This window comes from Leucoraja erinacea, chromosome 2, assembly GCF_028641065.1.
Source record: "Leucoraja erinacea ecotype New England chromosome 2, Leri_hhj_1, whole genome shotgun sequence".
Taxonomy (NCBI): Eukaryota; Metazoa; Chordata; class Chondrichthyes; order Rajiformes; family Rajidae; genus Leucoraja; species Leucoraja erinaceus.
In genome coordinates, this window is record NC_073378.1 from 20,687,374 (window position 1) to 20,706,908 (window position 19,535).

At 38.3% G+C, this 19,535-nt stretch overlaps 1 protein-coding gene across 1 annotated transcript in view; it reads left to right on the forward strand.

Moving 5' to 3' along the window:
- The window catches only part of dnajc1 (DnaJ (Hsp40) homolog, subfamily C, member 1), a 120,903-nt gene that overhangs the window by 15,560 nt on the left and 85,808 nt on the right, over positions 1-19,535 (forward strand). Inside the window, exons 2-3 of the mRNA XM_055652547.1 lie at positions 11,535-11,636; positions 11,723-11,769. Coding sequence (XP_055508522.1) covers positions 11,535-11,636; positions 11,723-11,769 — 149 coding nt within the window. The remainder of the gene's footprint in view (positions 1-11,534; positions 11,637-11,722; positions 11,770-19,535) is intronic.

Sequence of the window (19,535 nt, forward strand, 5' to 3'; positions counted from 1 at the left end):
AGTCATAATTACAAAATGCTGGAGTAACTCAACAGGTCGGGCAGCATCTCTGGAGAAAAGGAATAGGTGGCTTTTCGGGTTGAGACCCTTTTTCAGACTGAAAGTCAGGGGAGAGGGAAACTTACCCAGAGAGAAACACGTGCAGTTTCCCTCTCTCCTGACCATCAGTCTGAAGAAGGGACTCGACCCGAAACGTTACCTATTCCTTTTCTCCAGAAATATGCCACCTAACCCGCTGAGTTACTCCAGCATTTTCTGTCTTCGGTGTAAACCTGCAACTGCAGATCCTTCCTAACATGTTATTGCTACAGTTGTACAATGTAGATGAGGCTACATTTGGAGTATTCTGTTCATTTTCTGTATTATACCTACAATATTCTGCTGTGCTGCAGTAAGCAAGAATTTCATTGTCCTCTCTACGACACATGACAATAAACTCTTGTCTTGACGACTTGATTTTTGATCACCCTGCTATAGGATGGATGTTCTTGAGCATGAAAGAGTGCACAGCAGATTTAAGAGGATGTTGCAGGACTTAAGGGCCTCGGCTACTGGGAGAACATGGGCAGGCAAGGACTTTATTTCTTGTAGTGCAGTAGGAGGCTGAGGAGTGATTTTATAGAAGTGTCCAAGATCATTAGGCGGTTGGATAATGTGAACGCACAGTCTATTGCCACGAATAGGGGAAATGAGAACCAGAGGATCAAGAACTTTAGTTTAGTTTATTGTCACGTGTACCGAGGTACAGTGAAAAGCTTTTATTGCATGCTATCCAGTCAGCGGAAAGACAATACATTATTACAATTGAGCCATTTACAATGTATAGATACATGATAAGGGAATAATGTTTAGTGCAAGGTGAAGCCAGTAAAGTCCAATCAAAGATAGTCTGAGGATCACCAATGATGGTCGCCCAATTATAGGAAGGATGTCAACAAAATAGAGAGAGTACAGAGGAGATTTACTAGAATGTTGCCTGGGTTTCAACAACTAAGTTACAGAGATAGGTTGAATAAGTTAGGTCTTTATTCTCTGGAGCGCAGAAGGTTGAGGGGGGGACTTGATAGAGGTCTTTAAAATGATGAGAGGGATAGAAAGAGTTGATGTGGACAAGCTTTTCCCTTTGAGAATAGGGAGGATTCAAACAAGAGGACATGACTTCAGAATTAAGGGACAGAAGTTTAAGGGTAATATGAGGGGGAACTTCTTTACTCAGAGTGGTAGCGGTGTGGAATGAGCTTCCAGTGGAAGTGGTGGAGGCAGGTTCATTGGTATCATTTAAAAATAAATTGGATAAGCATATGGATGAGAAGGGAATGGAGGGTTATGGTATGAGTGCAGGCAGGTGAGACTAAGGGGAAAAAAAATTTGTTCGGCACGGACTTGTAGGGCCGAGATGGCCTGTTTCCGTGCTGTAATTGTTATATGGTTATTATATGGTTATGTGGAGGTAGATGGAAGTTCAGGATTGCTCTCTAGTTGTGGTAGGATCATTGAGTTGCCTGATAACAGCTGGGAAGAAACTGCATGAATCTGGAAGCGTGCTTTGGCACACTCGTATACCTTTTGCCCGATGGGAAAGGGGAGAAGGGGGTGTTCAGGGTGTGACTCGTCCTTGATTATGCTGCTGTCCTTGCCGAGGCAGCGTGAGGTATAAATGGAGTCAATAGAAGGGAGGTTGGTTTGTCTGATGGTCTAGCTGCGTCCACAATTTGCTGCAATTTCTTGCGGTCTTGGATGGAGCTGTTCCCAAACCAAGCGGTGGTTATTCCTAATAAAATGCTTTCTATCACACATCTGTAAAAGTTGGTGAGACTTGTAGGGGACATGCTGAACTTCCTAAGCCTTCTAAGGGAGTAGAGTTGTTGGTGTGCTTTCTTGGTCATTGCTTCAATATGGGTGGTCCAGGAGAAGTTGTTGGTGATATTGACTTCTCGGAATTGGAAGTCTTCAGTCATCTGTACTTTGGCGCCGTTAATGCAAACTGGGGTATGTGAACCGCTTGGCTTCCTGAAGTCAGTCACTATCTCCTTTGTCTTGCTAGCATTGAACCCAAACGGCAACCTTTTCACACAGAAAAGTTACTGGAGAGGATTTTCTTTTAAAAAGTTATTGAAATTGCTGATAGGGTTTAAATTATGTAAAGCAGAATAAAATTTAGAAACAAAATGGAATGAATTACACTTATGAAGCAAAGTTCTCAGATGTATCTCCACATGAGGTACATGCAAACTGCTCACATTGTTTCTGCCAAACTTAAATCACAAAGGAGTTGTGTGCAGAATAGGCTTCGTGGTAGGATGCAGTGGTGGCGGTAGTTTGTTTTTCGGACTGGAGGCCTGTGACTAGTGAAGACCTCTGCTGAGTCCATTGCTATTTGAAAATTATACCACCAATTAGGATGAGAATGTACAAGGCGTGATTAGTAAGTTTGCAAAAATAGGTGGTATTGCAGAAAGGGACAAGCTTGGATTTGGCCCTTTGGTCGGCATATTTCCATGCTGTATGATGTTATGACTCTAAATGATTTGTGTTCATTTAGCCTTTTATTTATGCGTGTAATGTCTCATGTCGGGTACAAGTTGAGGAAACTGAAGCCCAGCTGTAAGCTGGTGCCAAACCTCAAACTTGGGGGACTCAACACAGATGAATGATTCATAATTTTTAGAGTTGCACAGATGTTTTCAGGAAACATTTCAAATGGCTGATCTTGAATTGCAAGGCAGCTTTAATTGCTGATGTAGAGCAAGCCAAGTAGTATGGAGTTCTATTCTGAGTACATGGAGTCCGTATGCTGCAGTGATGACCTGATTGAGGCCGGTACAATTCAAACATTCAAAAGACATTTGGATAGGTACATGCTTGGGTAAGTTTAAGAGGGATATGGATCAAACTCTGATAAATAGGGTGAGTGTTGATGGGCATCTTAGTCGACATGTACGATATGGGCTGAAGGACCTGTTTCTATGAACTTAGAACATAAAACAGCACAGAAAAGGCTATTTGGCCCACCATATTGATGCTGAGCATGATGCCAAGATAAACAATCATCTTCCTGAAAATGATCCATATTCCTCCATTCCCTGCCTATTTAAGGGGCTCTTCAATGCCACTATCATAGCTCCCTCCTCAACCACCCCAGGCAAGGTATTCCATGCATTTACCACACTCTGGTTTTGCTCTGCACATCTACTTTAAACATTGTCCCTCTGTCTTATAGGCTTTGCCACTTCTACCTTGGAGGGGGGGTTATCTCAAGAGAAAACAATTATCTGACATTTGTCCAAACTCTTCTTGTTCAAGCCTAATCCAGGCAACATTCTGGAAAACCTCTTCTGTATCTCTTCAAACTGCCTTTTCCTTCTTGTAATGGGGTGACCAGAACTGCACGCAATATTCCAAATGTTCTTGGAGAGTTACATCATGACTGTGCACATTGAGTTTAGTTTGTCATGTGTACAGTGAAAAGCTTTTGTTGCGTGTTATCCAGTCAGCAGAAGGACACGTGATTACAATCGAGCCATTTGCAGTGTATAGATACATGATAAGGGATCATCGTTAAAGTAAGAAATGTTGCTGTAGGAATAGAGATTTAAGAGTGTGGAGCGGTTGTAATATGAGTTTTTAGATCTGTTTCCTGTGACTAGCATGCAAATAGTCGCCTGGGTTGGGTGCCATCTTGCATGATTCTTATACTCAATGCACCAACAATGAGGCAAGCATACCATTCATTAAACACTTTCAGAGAGCTATCGACCTGGGCTCCAAGATCCTTCTGCACATTAGTGATGTGATCGATCTTGCTATCAGCCATATACCTTTGTATCCGCCAACTTAAAGTGCAACACCACACATTTGCTCAAATTAAACTCAAACTGCTGGTCCTCTACTCACTTCTGTACCTAATCTACATCCTGCTGTATACTTCGACAGCCTTTCTCACAGTCTGCAACTCCAGCAATCTTAGTGTCTTCTGCAAATGTATTAAGCAACCCATCTACATTTATGTCCAAGTCATTTATATATAGATATATATATCATTGAGCATGACTCTATGATTCTGAGATGTAACCCCCTGGGGCTATAGCTGCATTTTAAAGGGTTTATTCGAGGGTTAATTTAGAAGTGGATTTAGTTTATTAAGGATGAAATCCTGTGTTTTATTGAATGGTGGGTGTGAGGCGAAATCAAGATTTCATTAATTCATTCAAATATTACATCTTGCTGAGCCTAACTGTGGGACGGCAGTGCTGTGTTATGAAATATGAGTAACATTTTATATTACTACAAGCTAAAAGGTGCAAAAATGTAATGGGGGGGGGGGGAAATAGAAAAAAATTCCAAGGACAATTTCACGCACGTGAAGGAAGCCACAATGAACTAAAACCGGTTTGAGCATCAGTTGTGACATCGTGAATAACCACATGATGGCAGTGCTGTGGAGCTTGCCATTTTATGATTTGTTCACTGAAGGAAAGAGATTATTTACAAATTAATCAAGGCCTATATTATACCCGTTGGTTTAACAAAATCATTCTGTTAATCGATTCTTTAATCATGGCATTTGTATTCACTTTCATTAAAGTCAGCCTGGTAAGTGTGCATTGTAATTTTTACAGTGAACCTAATTTTTGAAATTTCACTTTCCCCCTCGCATCCATTCCTGTTTAATTAAAGTGTGGTGTAGGTTTGGTGTTCCTGGAACAAAGTTTGAATTAAAATTAAAACTTGTATATTATCGCTTCAGCCAAATGCTTCAAGTTCTTGGGCATTTATGTATAAAACTGCAATAATATGGTGTGAGTTTGATTTATAGAAATGAGGAAATGTACATCTATTTTTCCATAAGGGTTTGTGACAATCCATTATAGATTACTGGAGACAAAAAGTAATTGCCTTCCCATAGGAACATGAGGGGGGAGAAATCGTAATTTTGGAAGCCTTAAAGAACTTTTTAATGTTTGTTATACCATAATTCTTAACAAAAAGCAGCACTAATAGAATTGTACCATTCAAGCTTAATGAATGGATGGGAAGCAGAGGGTGGAGAATTCCTTTCAGCATTTCCATTAACATGTTTTTATAGTCATTTACTTTCCCCAATTGTCTTCGAGGTTATCGTTGCATCTTAGACTTCAAAATTGAGATCTGTTGATTTGTTGAGATCAATGATTTAATTATACATTTTGTCATATGTAGCTGGTACAGTGAAATGCTGCTGTACGTGGCAGCAGCCTTTCCCCCTTCATTCTCGACAGCGATATTGGCGAAATGACATTCTCAGGGATCCTTGCTATCAAATTTTATTTTCTGTAGCTGCTGGATGGAGTGCGAAGTTAAACATTACAAATTCGTTATGTGCAGTGTTTGTGTAACCAATTAATGATCCTGTGGAAAAGGATAAAATAGTTGTAAAATATTTAGAATTGTCTCATCAGCACACAGGTGGCAGGCAGCGCCTTGGCCTGCTATCGAATGTGATTTTTCTTGGAATGTCATGAAATGAAATATTTGTATAGCAACAATGTTTTTTTTGTATGGGAAAGAAACAACATTTATTTTTGGACATTTTGAAGCTCCTTGTATATATTTCCTCATAATCGTAAGAACTCATTTCACTTTTACATCCACTTTTCCATCTACACTATTCTGCTTTTACTCTGGCTTTTCTGTTATATTCCTTTTCTTTGTGCATCTTATTTCAGCATGTCTAGTTTATTTAATGTAATGAGCATTTTAAAAAATGGACTTCCCAAATACATGCAATCTGTGAATATTTATTTTTTGTAACGATATAAAGAGGTGACATTTTTGACTGCAAATTACCTATGTTCAGTGTGACTGCATATAAAAGAAAAATGGTTGTGATTTGGAAATACTGCTGTATTCTGCGGTTTGTTTCATCAAAATTAGTTCTATCCAGTGTATTGCTTTAGTTTTTGATGTCTGTTGGTTTAGAATTTTTCTTGTTGAACAGGTAAAGTGTGTGTGGAAATTATGCCTGGCTACCTTGCTTGATATGTTACTGATTTTCTAGTCCAATAATTCTAGAGCCATTTATTTACATTTATTTACATTTTGCTGAAAGATTTTTGTTCAATATAGAGTGGCAGACAGTAAGAAAGGCAATAAAATTGAGCACATGAAACTCTAGGGGAATTGTTAATTGCACTGTGCAACATTTGGAAAAATGTCATTTGATTAATAGTAATACAAGTGAATTGTAAGACATTGGGTCCTAAATTGTGTTGCTTAGTTGGGAGTAATGTTGGTTGTAGAGGTTTGTTTATATTAGCCCACCAAGTGGAAAGAGACCAAGACCCATCTATCTCGCTCCTCTCCACCCCGAACTATCCGCCTTCCCCTTTCCATGCCATACGTGTACATTTGTGCTTATTTGGCCACTATCACTCTTCATTTCCTTTATACTATTTGTTGTGGGGAGAGATTAAGAATTTGTCGTTTGTTGCTTCATGTGTGATCTTAAATGTTAGCAGTAATTGTACTTCTGAGTTCCTACCTACCAACCAAAGGGGATATTTATAGGAAGCAAATAGAGTGGTTCAATTGAATTATCTAACTGTGTAACTCCTCTGAGTGCAAATGCTTCTGAATCTCTCTTTTATGTTGGTTGTACTGCAGCTCAGTGCAGTACTGATTTCTGTTCCCATATATATCCCTGCTAGACAGAGGTTAAACGTTGCTACTCTTAATTAATTGAGATAATCTCTTGCAATTTAAAAAAAAAAAGACTCCTGTATATCTTTTAGTTCTGACCAGCATCACTGATGGGATTGCCTCCCTCCTCCCCCTCTATTTTTTTTTAGCTCTTAAAATTCCATTAAAGGAAAGTCGCACTCAAATATTATTCTCGCTGCCAGCCTGAATAATGACTGGAAATTGGCACACAACCATTGTATACCATGTGATTTTTGTTGAGTTTTTTTAATTTAGTGAAGGCGAGTTCTTAATTAAAAACTGATGGAAATGGGGGAGGGGTGTATGTGGCATCCCTTGAGCTAATTCGTGTGTTAATGTATTTTGGACTTAATTCACATCAGGGCGATATAACTTATTGACTTTAACTGTTCTCCTGATTCATGATTGAAACTGACTACGTGTGGGTTACGGAATATAACTTTTATACCAATGGTACTGAATTCCTTTCCTGCATCTATCTTTGTCAAATTAGCTTTCTTGTACGGTGTAAGTTGTATTCTGAGCTTCTCTTCATACAGCTCCTTGTAGTGCCATCTTGTTAAAAATGCTGTTTGAGGGCTTAATGAAATCTCTAACTGCAGTTACTTTTAAAATAAAGAAAGCCCCCTGGTAGTCTTTTATATCTTGGCCTCATTTTTATAGCTATCATAATGGCTCGTGATGTGGAGCAGAAAATATACAATTATCATGGGTTTGTGGCAAATAAAGGTGCTTTGTACTGTAAATTTGTATGGAATAATTCATTTGCATCTTTCTATTTAATTAACGTGGTTATGCATCAGCCTCGTAGAACATCTCGAAGTACAATTACATAGGAGATAAAAACAATACCGGTAGCACTCATGACAATTTTGGTCTTTGCCTTGCTAACCTTGTTGTAGAATTCTTTGCAAGGCCAACCTTGGATTATAGTTCGAGCAAATTAAACAAGCTTGTCAGGGAGCATGCATTTCACACACTTTTGTGATTCTGCTACCAATTAGGTTGAAACAAAACAAAGCCATTTTAGTTGCAGCAAAATACAGTTCTAATTAAAGTTGTTTTTGATCTTCATAATCAATATTTTTTTTTTAGCTGCGACCCGAGCTGATAGTGAAGTAATAGTTTTTTGAGACCAGATAAGGCAAAATATGGAGTTCCCTTCATTATACACGTGCATTTCGTATAAGATGTGCAATATTACTCATAAAAGGGTAGTCTTATTTATGATGTCCCAGTTTATTTATTTTTTAATTCTTGGGGTATCGCTGGATACCCTTTTTGCTGATATTGCTCACACATTCACAGCATTGTAGCCAAAGGAATTACAAACCTCAACTAGCATCCTGGCTAACCAAACACCCATAAAACTGGCCATTTACTTGACTTACTATAGCAAATCGTGAACTGTATTAATGTTTTTTTGCTGGCAGTGCTGCAAGTAGTTCCAGTGGTATAACATTTAAAAGAAAAATTGACATTCTGTATTTGACTTTGATTCGGAGAAGTTGGCTGTAGTGGTGTAAATATTTTTGTAGTGGAATATGGAACAATAAGTATTTAACCTAGAAATCTTAAATTTGTTCTCATTATTTTTACTAAAGGTGTTAATATCAAAGTTATCACATTAATGGAGGGACAACGCTACAACTATTTGACTGGTGTTGTTCTGACTCTTTTAAAGCCTGTTCAAAGTTGTTTGGGTTTGATTTCTGGCATGTGATCTGTCAGAGCACTGTTAAAAGGATTAAGAGAAGTGGTGGTAAAGAGGTGGATATAGAGAGAAATTGGATATAGAGAGTGGAGAAAATTTTTACAATTACTCCTGATTTGTCTTGCAACCTTACTATATATTTTGATGCAAGCATGACCAGGTTGGGGTTGTCTGAATTGTTTTTCACCAACATGAACTCCAGAGAATGATGTTTGCCCGAGATCCATACTTGACTATGTGCAATGGCTGAAATACTGGAGAGGAAGGGTAGATGATGTGTAAATCTACTGATCATATCTTATGATAGCTACTTGCTAAAGACTGATTATACAATTTTAACGGGCTCTGCTCCACTGTGGGGAAAATATCACAAATTCACATGTCAGCAAGTGCAAAGTTGAGGTCAATATGCAAAATTGTGATGAATTGTTTCAAGCAGGCTACCCCCCCCACCCCCGCCATCAGTGTAGTCTAATTCCTTAATACACTTGTGGTTTAATATACTCCTATGGCAGGAGCTATCATTGTAGGAGCAACATCATTTAGGAGGTTTTATAATCATAATATCAGATTTATTCCAATTATAATTTGTAAGTGCATAGTTTGACACTTTTTAATCCCAAATCATTTTCTTTTAATTTCCAAAAAGTGAAATTGGTGACTCTCACAATCCTGGAATCAACCAAACATTAGTGATAGGAGGAATTTGTAACCTAATTTAGGTTACATTGGTTGCTTTTGCTTTCTCCTGAAAATGCGGGAAGTCTGCGGTATGCTGCTCTTGAACTGACAGTTTGGATTTATACAGAGGATGACGTGATGCAGATATGTGGGTAGAGTCTGACTCTTTCCAACTTCTCCATTATAAGCTTTGACCAATGACTTGGCATTTTGAGCCAAGCCAATTTATTCATTACATATGAGTATTTCCAGTCTTAAAAAGGGTCAAGTTGAATTATGCAGCAGATTGGCTCATGGAAAAGGGACACGGCAATTTAATTATAAATATGTTTCAGAATTAAAATGTCCGTCGATATTGTTTTCTTAGATGGTGTGAAATGTATTTTTAGCCTATTACTATTTTTATTTTAGATTGAGCATTTTCCATATTTTACGATTTGTTATGCATTTTGTGGTATTTGTATTTAATCACTGAAATTGTTATAAAATAGAAGAAATGCATCATTTATTTGAGAAGCTAGAATAATTGTAACATAGTAATATTCAAGTATATATCTTAATAACTAGAAAATAAAAGACCAGTTTGGAGATTTTGTAAATGGCTATCATGCTCTTAATTGTTTCTGTGCACCTGTTAAGAAGCAAATAAAACTGAAAATGTGCAATATTGATATGGATATAATTTATAATTTTTTGAATGCATTACTTTGAAGTTCCTTTGCTATGCGTGCCACACTCTCTAAAATTAATGTGAAACAGCTTTGTAAATGGTGTGAACAACTTTAGCCTAGCAAAAATTTGTATAAAATAAAACATGCCAGATTGAATTGAAGCACTGCAACATATTTGTACTATGCAGTAGATTAATATTTCAAAAACATGAGATCCTTTTTATTGGCACCAAACAACAAGATTGACCCTGAGATGAACAACTTTGTTGCATTTTATACATCATTTTCACTCTCAAAATGCTAAGAAAATTGTAATAATTTCCAAAAAACACTATCTCCAAGAATAATTTAAATAGGTTATGATGAGAATGTCTGATATGAATAAGAAATATCAATAAGGAATTCCAGATATTTATGGATTGACTCGCGCCCAAACACTGGGTAATTTGCAGTATAAAAATAATTCCATATGTATTTACTCACCTTGAATATTAATATGCTTCCTAATAATAATGAAGATTGGTTAAAAATATTTTAAATGTTTTTCAAGGCTAATTTGATATTAAAATGTAATATGCTTGTGTTGATTATTTGGGTACTGCCCATTTTCCAAATAAATATCAAAATTATCTGTTTGCACAAATCAGTTTTTTTTTAATACAGAGCTTTGTTTATGTTGTCATTTCCTTAATTGTATAAATTGTTAAGAAAGCATGCTGGAAATGGTTGTTCTATGCAAGAACAAAATATTCAGATTATGGATATCATACTGTTTGTTTAGGCCCACCTGTTAAGAAGCAATTCTTGGATAAAACTGAAAACATTAGCATTGATTTACAGAATTTATTTTATTTCAGAGTACATTGGCAATTGGTGACATTCTCTCTAAAATGAATGTGGAATAGCTTTGTGCAGTGAGAGGTTACTGAGGAAAAAATTGTTGATTGCTGAATAATGCTGTGTTGGGAGTTGAGGATTTCCAAATGTATTTTTCGTTTGTTTTTGAGAAGTAATAGTATTTTTCTGGGGGGGGGGGGGGGGGGGGGGGGGGGGGGGGAAGGATTTGCATTGATTCAATTTTCATTGAAACAAAATGCAAATGCAGTTTGTTTATAGAAAACATTTTGAGTGGAGGATTATTTTCAACTTCTGTTGGAGGTTATTAGCTAATAAAATGTTAACTTTATTTGATATTGAGAAACATTGTTGTGCAGCAGATTATAATTTTAGAATTGTAAAGTTTGATTTGTTTTGTGTTGTGCCGATGCTGTCTCGATCTTCTAATTCCTGCCTTGTTTTAAAAGCTTGGGCAATATTCTCAATGACATGCATTGAGGTGTTTCTTTGATCAAAGGAGGTAAAAATATTAATGGTGGTATAAAGTTTTCTTAAATTTCTGTGTAGGAAAGCTTGAATAAGCAGAGTTTGTCTCAAAGCAAGCAGGTGCCTTGTGGTCGGTAGTATCATGTTATTAACCTGGTGTATTCCTCTCACTATTTCATTGCTTCTCTGAACAGAGTCTTTATGCTTTCTTCAAAACCTTCTAGATACTGACTTTTTTGTGTTGCAGACGTTCAGAGAAGTGAAAAAGAAAAGGAAGTAAAACACAGTGACTGTTTAGTCATGTGCAGCTGAGTGCATGAAATGGCTTTTGCTCAAATTACATTGCCTGAGGAGCTGCACTGGGTTCGCTGTCTTCCTCGATCATAACACTATGCTTAGGCTCTTGTAAGTTTTTGACAAAGTCTACTTTGTTTTTTTTTTTGCAGGATGCTTCATCTGCAGACATCAGGAAAGCTTATCGGAAAATGTCTTTGATCTTGCACCCTGACAAGAACAAAGATGAAAATGCAGAAATTCAATTTAGACAGGTAAGGGCAGCCTTTAATTCATTTTATTGCACGATTTTTCTATTTTTGATTAGATGCTTCTGATATTGATCTTTTTGTGTTCTCAGTTAGTGGCTATCTATGAAGTTCTGAAAGATGAAGAGAAAAGACAAAGGTATGATATTTTATTAAGCCTATTATTTATGGTATGTTATTTTTGTATTTGGTTTATCATAACTCTGAATTGAGGGATAAATGACAAGCAAACTTGATTTTTTTTCTTCAGTTTTTTGCTCTAGTTAAATATTCTTGAAATTAGTTTGTCAATAAAACTGCGCACTTTGATTTATAACGAATAATGAAACTGATCTTCGCTATTTAGCTTGCTTTCAATGTTTGCACAATACCGTGGTATACTACATGCCATTGATATTATTTTTGTATGACTAAACCTTTGTTATTAATGATACTAATTTTCATGTCTGTGTTTGAAAGCCTTTTGTGCTATACTCTTCCACGAACTTGGGCTATAAATCTGCCTTATTCTGACATTTCATGGCAAATACTGCATTTTTAACTGCTATATTGAATTAAGTAGCAAGGATTTTCTCCAGTAGCAATTGGCAAAACGTAGTAATAGTTTTTTATTGATTCCGTATTAAATATTTAACTCTTTTTTTTTTTTTTTTGCCTGGATGAAAGAAGCAGTAGTTGGAGGTTGGGCAAATATGAGAATATAATAGTTAATCTCAGTTTAAGATCTCTAGAGTTCAGATGACCCTCTGTAAGCAATATCCCTCTTTTTTTTTTAATTCCACAAATACATCAATGTTGTCCATCCAGCAAATTACTACATTTTGAGTTGAGGACGAGTGTGGAAATGTAACATCAGCAACTCCTGTGAGTCCTCGGTTCAAATCCACTCACGCTGAAGGGCGTTTGGGATAGCATTGGGAATCTCATTGCCACTTGTCAAAAACATACAAAAGCCCAGTGTAAGAAGCGGAGTGAACACCATTTCCCAAACTACCACCCAGTCACACACCTGTTCCATTTGTGGTAGAATGTGATAGTCTAATAATTTTCCTCATAAGCCACCTCCAAAACTGACAGAACTGGAATCATCGGAGTCATCCTTGATCCTGAAGTACTGCCAAAGAAGACGACATCATACATTTATGTTCCAGTGGATATGTGGGTTTTATAATGCAGCCTGTTTAGGTCATATTACACAAGCTAGTTTTCAGTGTTTATATTGCTGAATTTAATACCTAAACCTAATCCTGGTGTAGATTTGTTGTCGCTAATTTCTGCAGATCTCTCAGAATTAATGAATTCTGGATAGTGTGCACATTTGCCTCTCAATGACACTGGATGGGACCATTTGGCCCAACAGATACATGCTGGCTCCTGGAAACAATCCTATCCACTCCATTGCCCCACTTGGTATTTTTCTGTGCCTCTGTTATTCTCAACTGCCCATCAACTCCCCTGTGTCCATCAACCTACATTAAGGGAACCAGCCAGTGTGCCTTTGGGATTTGGGAGGAAACCCGTACAGCCACAGAGAGAACAAGCCACTTTACACAACAGTACCCAAGAGCGGAATTGATCCCTGCAGTTCGTGCGACATCACCAACTGCTGTGTCACTGTGCGCTGCGTAAATTCCAGCTTTGAAAAGTCATTATAAAATGGTTTGATTAATGCTCAAATTTTAGTAACATCAAAAGAAGAAGCCTTACCTATCTTTTACTCAATGCTAAACCCCACCTCCCTCCTCATCTGCCGTCTTAGGTCAACAAAAAAATTGAAGTTCGTTTATAAAGAGAAATATTTGGCAATTCCTCTCCCTCCCAGTTTTTCTAAATCCAATGTAGTGAGCCGAGGAGATCGGAGTAACTTGGAGTTTTGCTAATGCCAGTTAGTTCATGGGTTGTGGCCACTGGAAGCAATGCTAATATTAATATCCATTCCTAATTATCCCTCGAGTTGAGTGGCTCGATAGGTCATTTCGGGGAATAATTCAAAGCCAACCAAATTGATAGGTTTGGGTAAGTATAGCAGATTTTCTCCTTGTGAAAGGCTATTAACAAACCTGGTGAGTTTTTACAACTGCCTGAGAGTTTCATGGATAGTTGTAAAAATGATCACATTTATTGATATCAAACACCTTTAATTCACATTTATGTTTGATTCCTTCAGTTTGCTTTCTTTCTATCATGGTGTGATTTGAAATTTGGGATATAAACGATTATATTCCCTCTAAGCAAAATGTACAGCTTCCTTTTCACATGTTTACCAATCCATAATTATTGAAAACTAACCATAATCCATCACAAAGATTCATTCACTATCTGAAAATAATTAATTTACATGTTTCAGAGTTCCCCCATCTGTCTTCCTCAAGCAACCTACCCAATTAGTTAGAATATGTTCCTTCTGATTTAAGTTTGGCAACAAACAATGTGAACAGTTTGCATGTACCTCATGTGGAGAGACATCTGAGAATCTTGCTTCATAAGTGTAATTCATTCTGTTTTGCTTCGAAAATTTACTTGTGTTTAATTCCTTTCTGCATAATTTAAATTCCTTCAGCAATTTCATTAACTTTCTAAAGTATTTTAGCTAGAATTAGTGTTTTGGATTATTCTAGTATGAAGTAACAGTATTGCAGGTTGTTTTAAATACTGAACAATACTAGAACTTAACTGAATTTAAAAAGACAGTGCTCTCTTTTAATATTTAAAACAAGACTAATAGGGAAAAGCTGAGGTGTTTTTTTTTAATATAACGGAAATTGTATTCCATCACCAGGAGGCAGTGTGCAATATAAAATTGACAGCAATGCCAAAGGCCTATGAAATGACTTTGTCGTCATTTTGTAAAGTATGTGCTTGATATGCATGTTAATGAAGTGTTTAATGCTTCTACATTAAACACATTTTTGTTCATTCTGACTCTATAGTGTTTGTATAGAAACATGCCTTCCAAGTAATGTTTTAAATTTATGCTGCCAATAATCGTTCTTTCTCAATTGTGTTGTGACAATTGCATAATTTGTATATAGAATGGTTCTGAACACTGAGAAACACATAGATTATTTTGAGCGAGGCATGTTGTGTGTGCAGTTTTAGTTTTATGTCCAAATCTTATTTTTATTCTCCACAAAGTTGCCGGAAGCACTCTTAATCGCAGATTGAGGGCATATGGAGCATAAAATAAACAAAATGATTAATGTGATAGACGAATTGGCAAATAGTGGAGAGGAGGATGAATTTGATTCCAAATAAGATACTGAAAGAGAAGTGGAGAAGGTTCCTTCTGCTGTTGGTCACCAATTTTCTGTGGTAGCAAATTCAGTTACGGTGAAATTAATAAGATTTATTAATATAATCATATAGGGCTTTGGTAGATTGTGTCTAATTTTTGGTTCTTTGCCTAAAAAGATTGTGCCTTAGAGGAAACATAGCAAAGGTTCGTCATACTGAATCTTTGGATGGGTAATCTGTCTTGTCTGTGGTGATTGGGCAGACCATGCCTTTATTTATTGCAAGGTAAAAAGAAAAGTAATCTCTTTGAAACACAAAAAAGTCTCGTTCTTTTGAGTCTGGATTTAGGGAGAATGTTACGGGCAGAAAGATAAAGACTAGAAATTTGTGACATATTGCCGTAGAGTACGGAAATGGGCCCTTTGGCCTAACTCTCCATGCTGACCAAGATAGCCATCTATATATTTTCTGGAGTTTGCCCCACATCCTGCTAAACCATTCCTTCGCTCCATAGATGCTGCTGCACCCACTGAGTTTCTCCAGCATTTTTGTGTACCTCCTGCTAAACCTTTCCTATCTATGTATCTGTCCAAATGTTTTTTATATGGTATTGTACCTGCCTCAACTGCATCCTCTGAGAGTTTATTCCATAAATGTACCACTCTGTGGAAAAAGTTGTACCGTGTGTTTCTTTTAAATCTTAACGAGCAAAAGGGGTTGTGATAAGAAGGAAGGGAAACATAGAAACATAGAAATTAGGTGCAGGAGTAGGCCATTCGGCCCTTTGAGCCTGCACCGCCATTCAATATGATCATTGCTGATCACCCAACTCAGTATCCCGTACTTGCCTTCTCTCCATACCCTCTGATCCCCTTAGCCACAAGGGCCACATCTAACTCCCTCTTAAATATAGCCAATGAACTGGCCTCGACTACCCTCTGCGGCAGAGAGTTCCAGAGACTCGCCACTCTCTGTGTGAAAAAAGTTCTTCTCATCTTGGTTTTAAAGGATATCCCCTCTTATCCTTAAGCTGTGACCCCTTGTCCTGGAAGTTGCACACGGTGAGGCTGTGCCTAATTTATTTGACCTCCCACTTTCAGTTTGGATGAGATTTCTCTTAACATCCTTGGCATCAAAGATAACAGGATGTCTGGATTCCCTTGATTCCCAGGTTGCTGTCATTGGACCAGAATGTGGACCAGTACAGTACAAGAACAGGCCCTTCAGTCCACAATGTCAACGTTGACCATGATACCAATACCATATCTTACCTGCCTCCTCATCATCCATATCCATTTATTCCCTGCATATCCATATTCCTATCCAAACGTCTCTTAAATGCCACTATAGCAACTGAGTCGGTCACCAGACCCGGCAGCATGTTCCAGGCACTCACCACTCGCTGTGTGGAAAGAGTCGCCCTGCACATTTTCTTTAAACTTTGCTCCTCACCAGAAAGCACCTCTGGTATTTGATTTTTTTTTCATCCTGGGAACAGGATTCTGACCAATCTGGACTGTCGGCAGCCACCGGCGTTCCATAGAAAACAATTCAAGTCTGTCCAGCCTCTCCCTGTAGTTAATACCCCCCAATCCAGGTATCATTCTGCTAAACCTCCTCTAAACCCTTTCCAAAGCCTCCACATCGTTGCTGTAATGGGGCGACCTAGAGTATGCACAATTCTCAAAATGAAGCCTAACCAAAGTCCTGTAAAGCTGGATCAATGCTGTTAAGGGTCATGCCATTAATTGTATACATTCTCCTTGCATTCCAATTGCTCAGATTAAACCATCTGCCACTTCTCTACCCATTTCTGTAACTAATCTATAATCCCGCTGTATACCTTAACAGCCTTCCTCATAGTCTACGATCCTAGCAATCTTGGTGTCATTTGCAAATGTACTGACCAATCTATCTATATTTATGTCCAAGTCGCATATATATATCTCATACGGCAGGGGCCCCAGCACTGGGGTCCCTGCGGAACTCCACTGGTCACTGACCTCCAGCTTGAATATTGTCCTTGTACCGCAGCCCTCTGTCTTCTATCAGTAAGCCAGTTCTGAACCCATATGACAAATTCACTGTTAATTCTGTGCTTTTAATCTTCCGGATTGGACTACCATAGGGGACTTAATCAAATGCCTTACTAAAATTCATGTAGACAGTATCCACTGCCCTACCCTCATCGATCAACATTGATTAAACAGCCTCTTGTTTTTCTGAATGCATTCATGGGGCTACCACAGATTAATGCTACTATGCACAATTTGACCGAAAGCTATGGAAAAACAATCCTCTCTAATATTCCTGGTACCTATTTATGGACAAGGGAGATACCTTCAAGATCATGCTGGAGATCTTTATTCCAATCAGCATGCCTTATTCCTAGTTTACCAAATATTGCAGCTATCTATTCCCCAATGCTCTGCACATGATCATCCCATCTGTGAATTCTAATCATATTAGGAAAGCAAATGGAAAGCATCATGGAAGGCTGACTATTATTGCAGGATGTATGGAGTGTAAAAGTAGGTAAGTTTGATGCAAACTCTCACTGAGATAGCACCTGGTGTAATTGCATGTAGATTTGGTATCCCTCTGTATATAAGGAAGGTAGAGAAATGTCGTAAGAATGGGTTGGATGTATACTCATTTGGAGTTTAAAATAATGTGTATTGTATTTGAAACAAAAGTTTCTGGGGATGATTGACTGGGTGGCTACAGAATTGACCCAGTGAGGTTATGTAGAATGTAGGGCAGCTTATTTCAGATGCCGATGAGGCATTTATTTTCAGAGTTGTAGATTTTTGAGATTTTTTACCCAGGAGTTTGAGGCAGAGACGTTCAATGCAAAGTGGAGATTGATGGGTATTGAATTACAAGGAAGTCCAGGGGTGTAGTGTAGAATGCGGGAATGTAAAGCTGAAGTTAACGATGGATCAGCTATGATATTGAATGGCAAAGCAGACTCGAGGCTTACTGCCTACCCGACAATCCTTTCACGTGAGGCAGAGGTTCACTTGCACCTCCTCCAACCTCATCTATTGTATCCGTTGAACCAGGCGTGGACTCCTATATAAGGAGACAAAGTGTAGGCTTGGCGATCGTTTCGCTGAACACTTCCACTCAGTTCGCCTAGGCCTACGTGATCTCCCATTCCCATACTGACCTTTCTGTCCTGGGACTCCTCCACTGGAGTGAGGCCCAATGCAAATTGGAGGAGCAGCACCTCGTATTTCCCTTGGGCAGCTTACAACCCAGCGGTATGAATATTGGACTTCTCTAACTTCAAGTAACTCTTGCTTTCCCTTGCTCACCATCCCTCCCCCAACCCTCACTGTCCTCCTAATTAAATTTTACTGATTGTATGCCTCGTTGGCAACTTCCCCTCAGTGAACACTGATCCATTCTACATTTTCCTTTGAACTTTGTCCCCTTTAATCTCTTGTTTTCATGCCTTACCCTTCCATATCTCTGTCTCCCTCTCCCGACTCAGTCTGAAGAAGGGCCTTAACCCGAAACATCACCCATTCCTTCTCTCCTTATTTCTTTCATATTCCTTTTGTGCGGTCTTTTGGAAAATCTGACTTTGTTTTGCTCTCTGTGGTAGGTGTTTTAAAAACAGGGACTTAAAATATCAGCGGCTTTATCAACTTTCAACTTTGATTGTTTTCTCTGGATGTCAGAGGTTGAGGGGAGACTTGATATATACAATTTTGAGAGAGACCGGGTAGTCAAATCATCTTTCCCATGGTGGAAATGTATAACACTAGAATGTATAGCTATATGATGAGAGAGGAAAAGTTTAATGGTGATGCGCGGGGCAAGCTTTTGACACAGAGTGGTGGGGGCCTGGAATGTGTTACCGGACGTGGTGGAACAGGCAGATATGATAGTGGCGTTTAAGATGCTTTTGGATGGGCACATGGAAGTGCAGGAAATAGAGAGAAATAGATCATGTGCAGATAGATGAGATCAGTTCAGCCAGGCATCATGTTTGATACATTGTGGGCCAAGGCCCCATTCCTGTGCTGTACTGTTTTATGTTCTAGGGCAGAGAAATCTATAGACTCGCCATCTTCTGTGAGACTGAATTTCTACATACCAGAGTTTTAAATGACCGACTGCTTATCTTGTAGTTATATCCCCTTGTTCCAGGTTCTTCTACAAGAAAAAAACATCCTGACATCTACCTTCTCGAGCTCCCTTAATCTATCCACCCTCTCACTTTAGCTGAAACCCTCTAATCCAGGCAGCATTCTGGTAAACTCTACACCCTCTCAAATGCTTCCTTGTAATGGGGTGATGAGAAATGGATGCAATATTCCAAATCCTGCCTAACCAAAGTCCTACAGAGCTACACCATGACTTCCTGACTCTTGTACTCAATTCCTCTAGCTATGAAGGCAAGCATACAATGTGCTGCCTTTACCACCCTGTCTACTGTGAGCAATGATCCTTCTGCACAATGATCCCTCTGCACATTCACAGTTCTGAATCTATACGACCAAGTCATGGTGAATTCCGCACAACTTAATCTTCTGGATCGGTCTACCATGAGGGACCTTATAAAAACCCTTACTGAAATCCATGTATACAACATCTACTGCCTTACCTTCATCAATCTCCTTTGTCACCACTTCAAAAAAAAAACCTCAACCAAGTTAG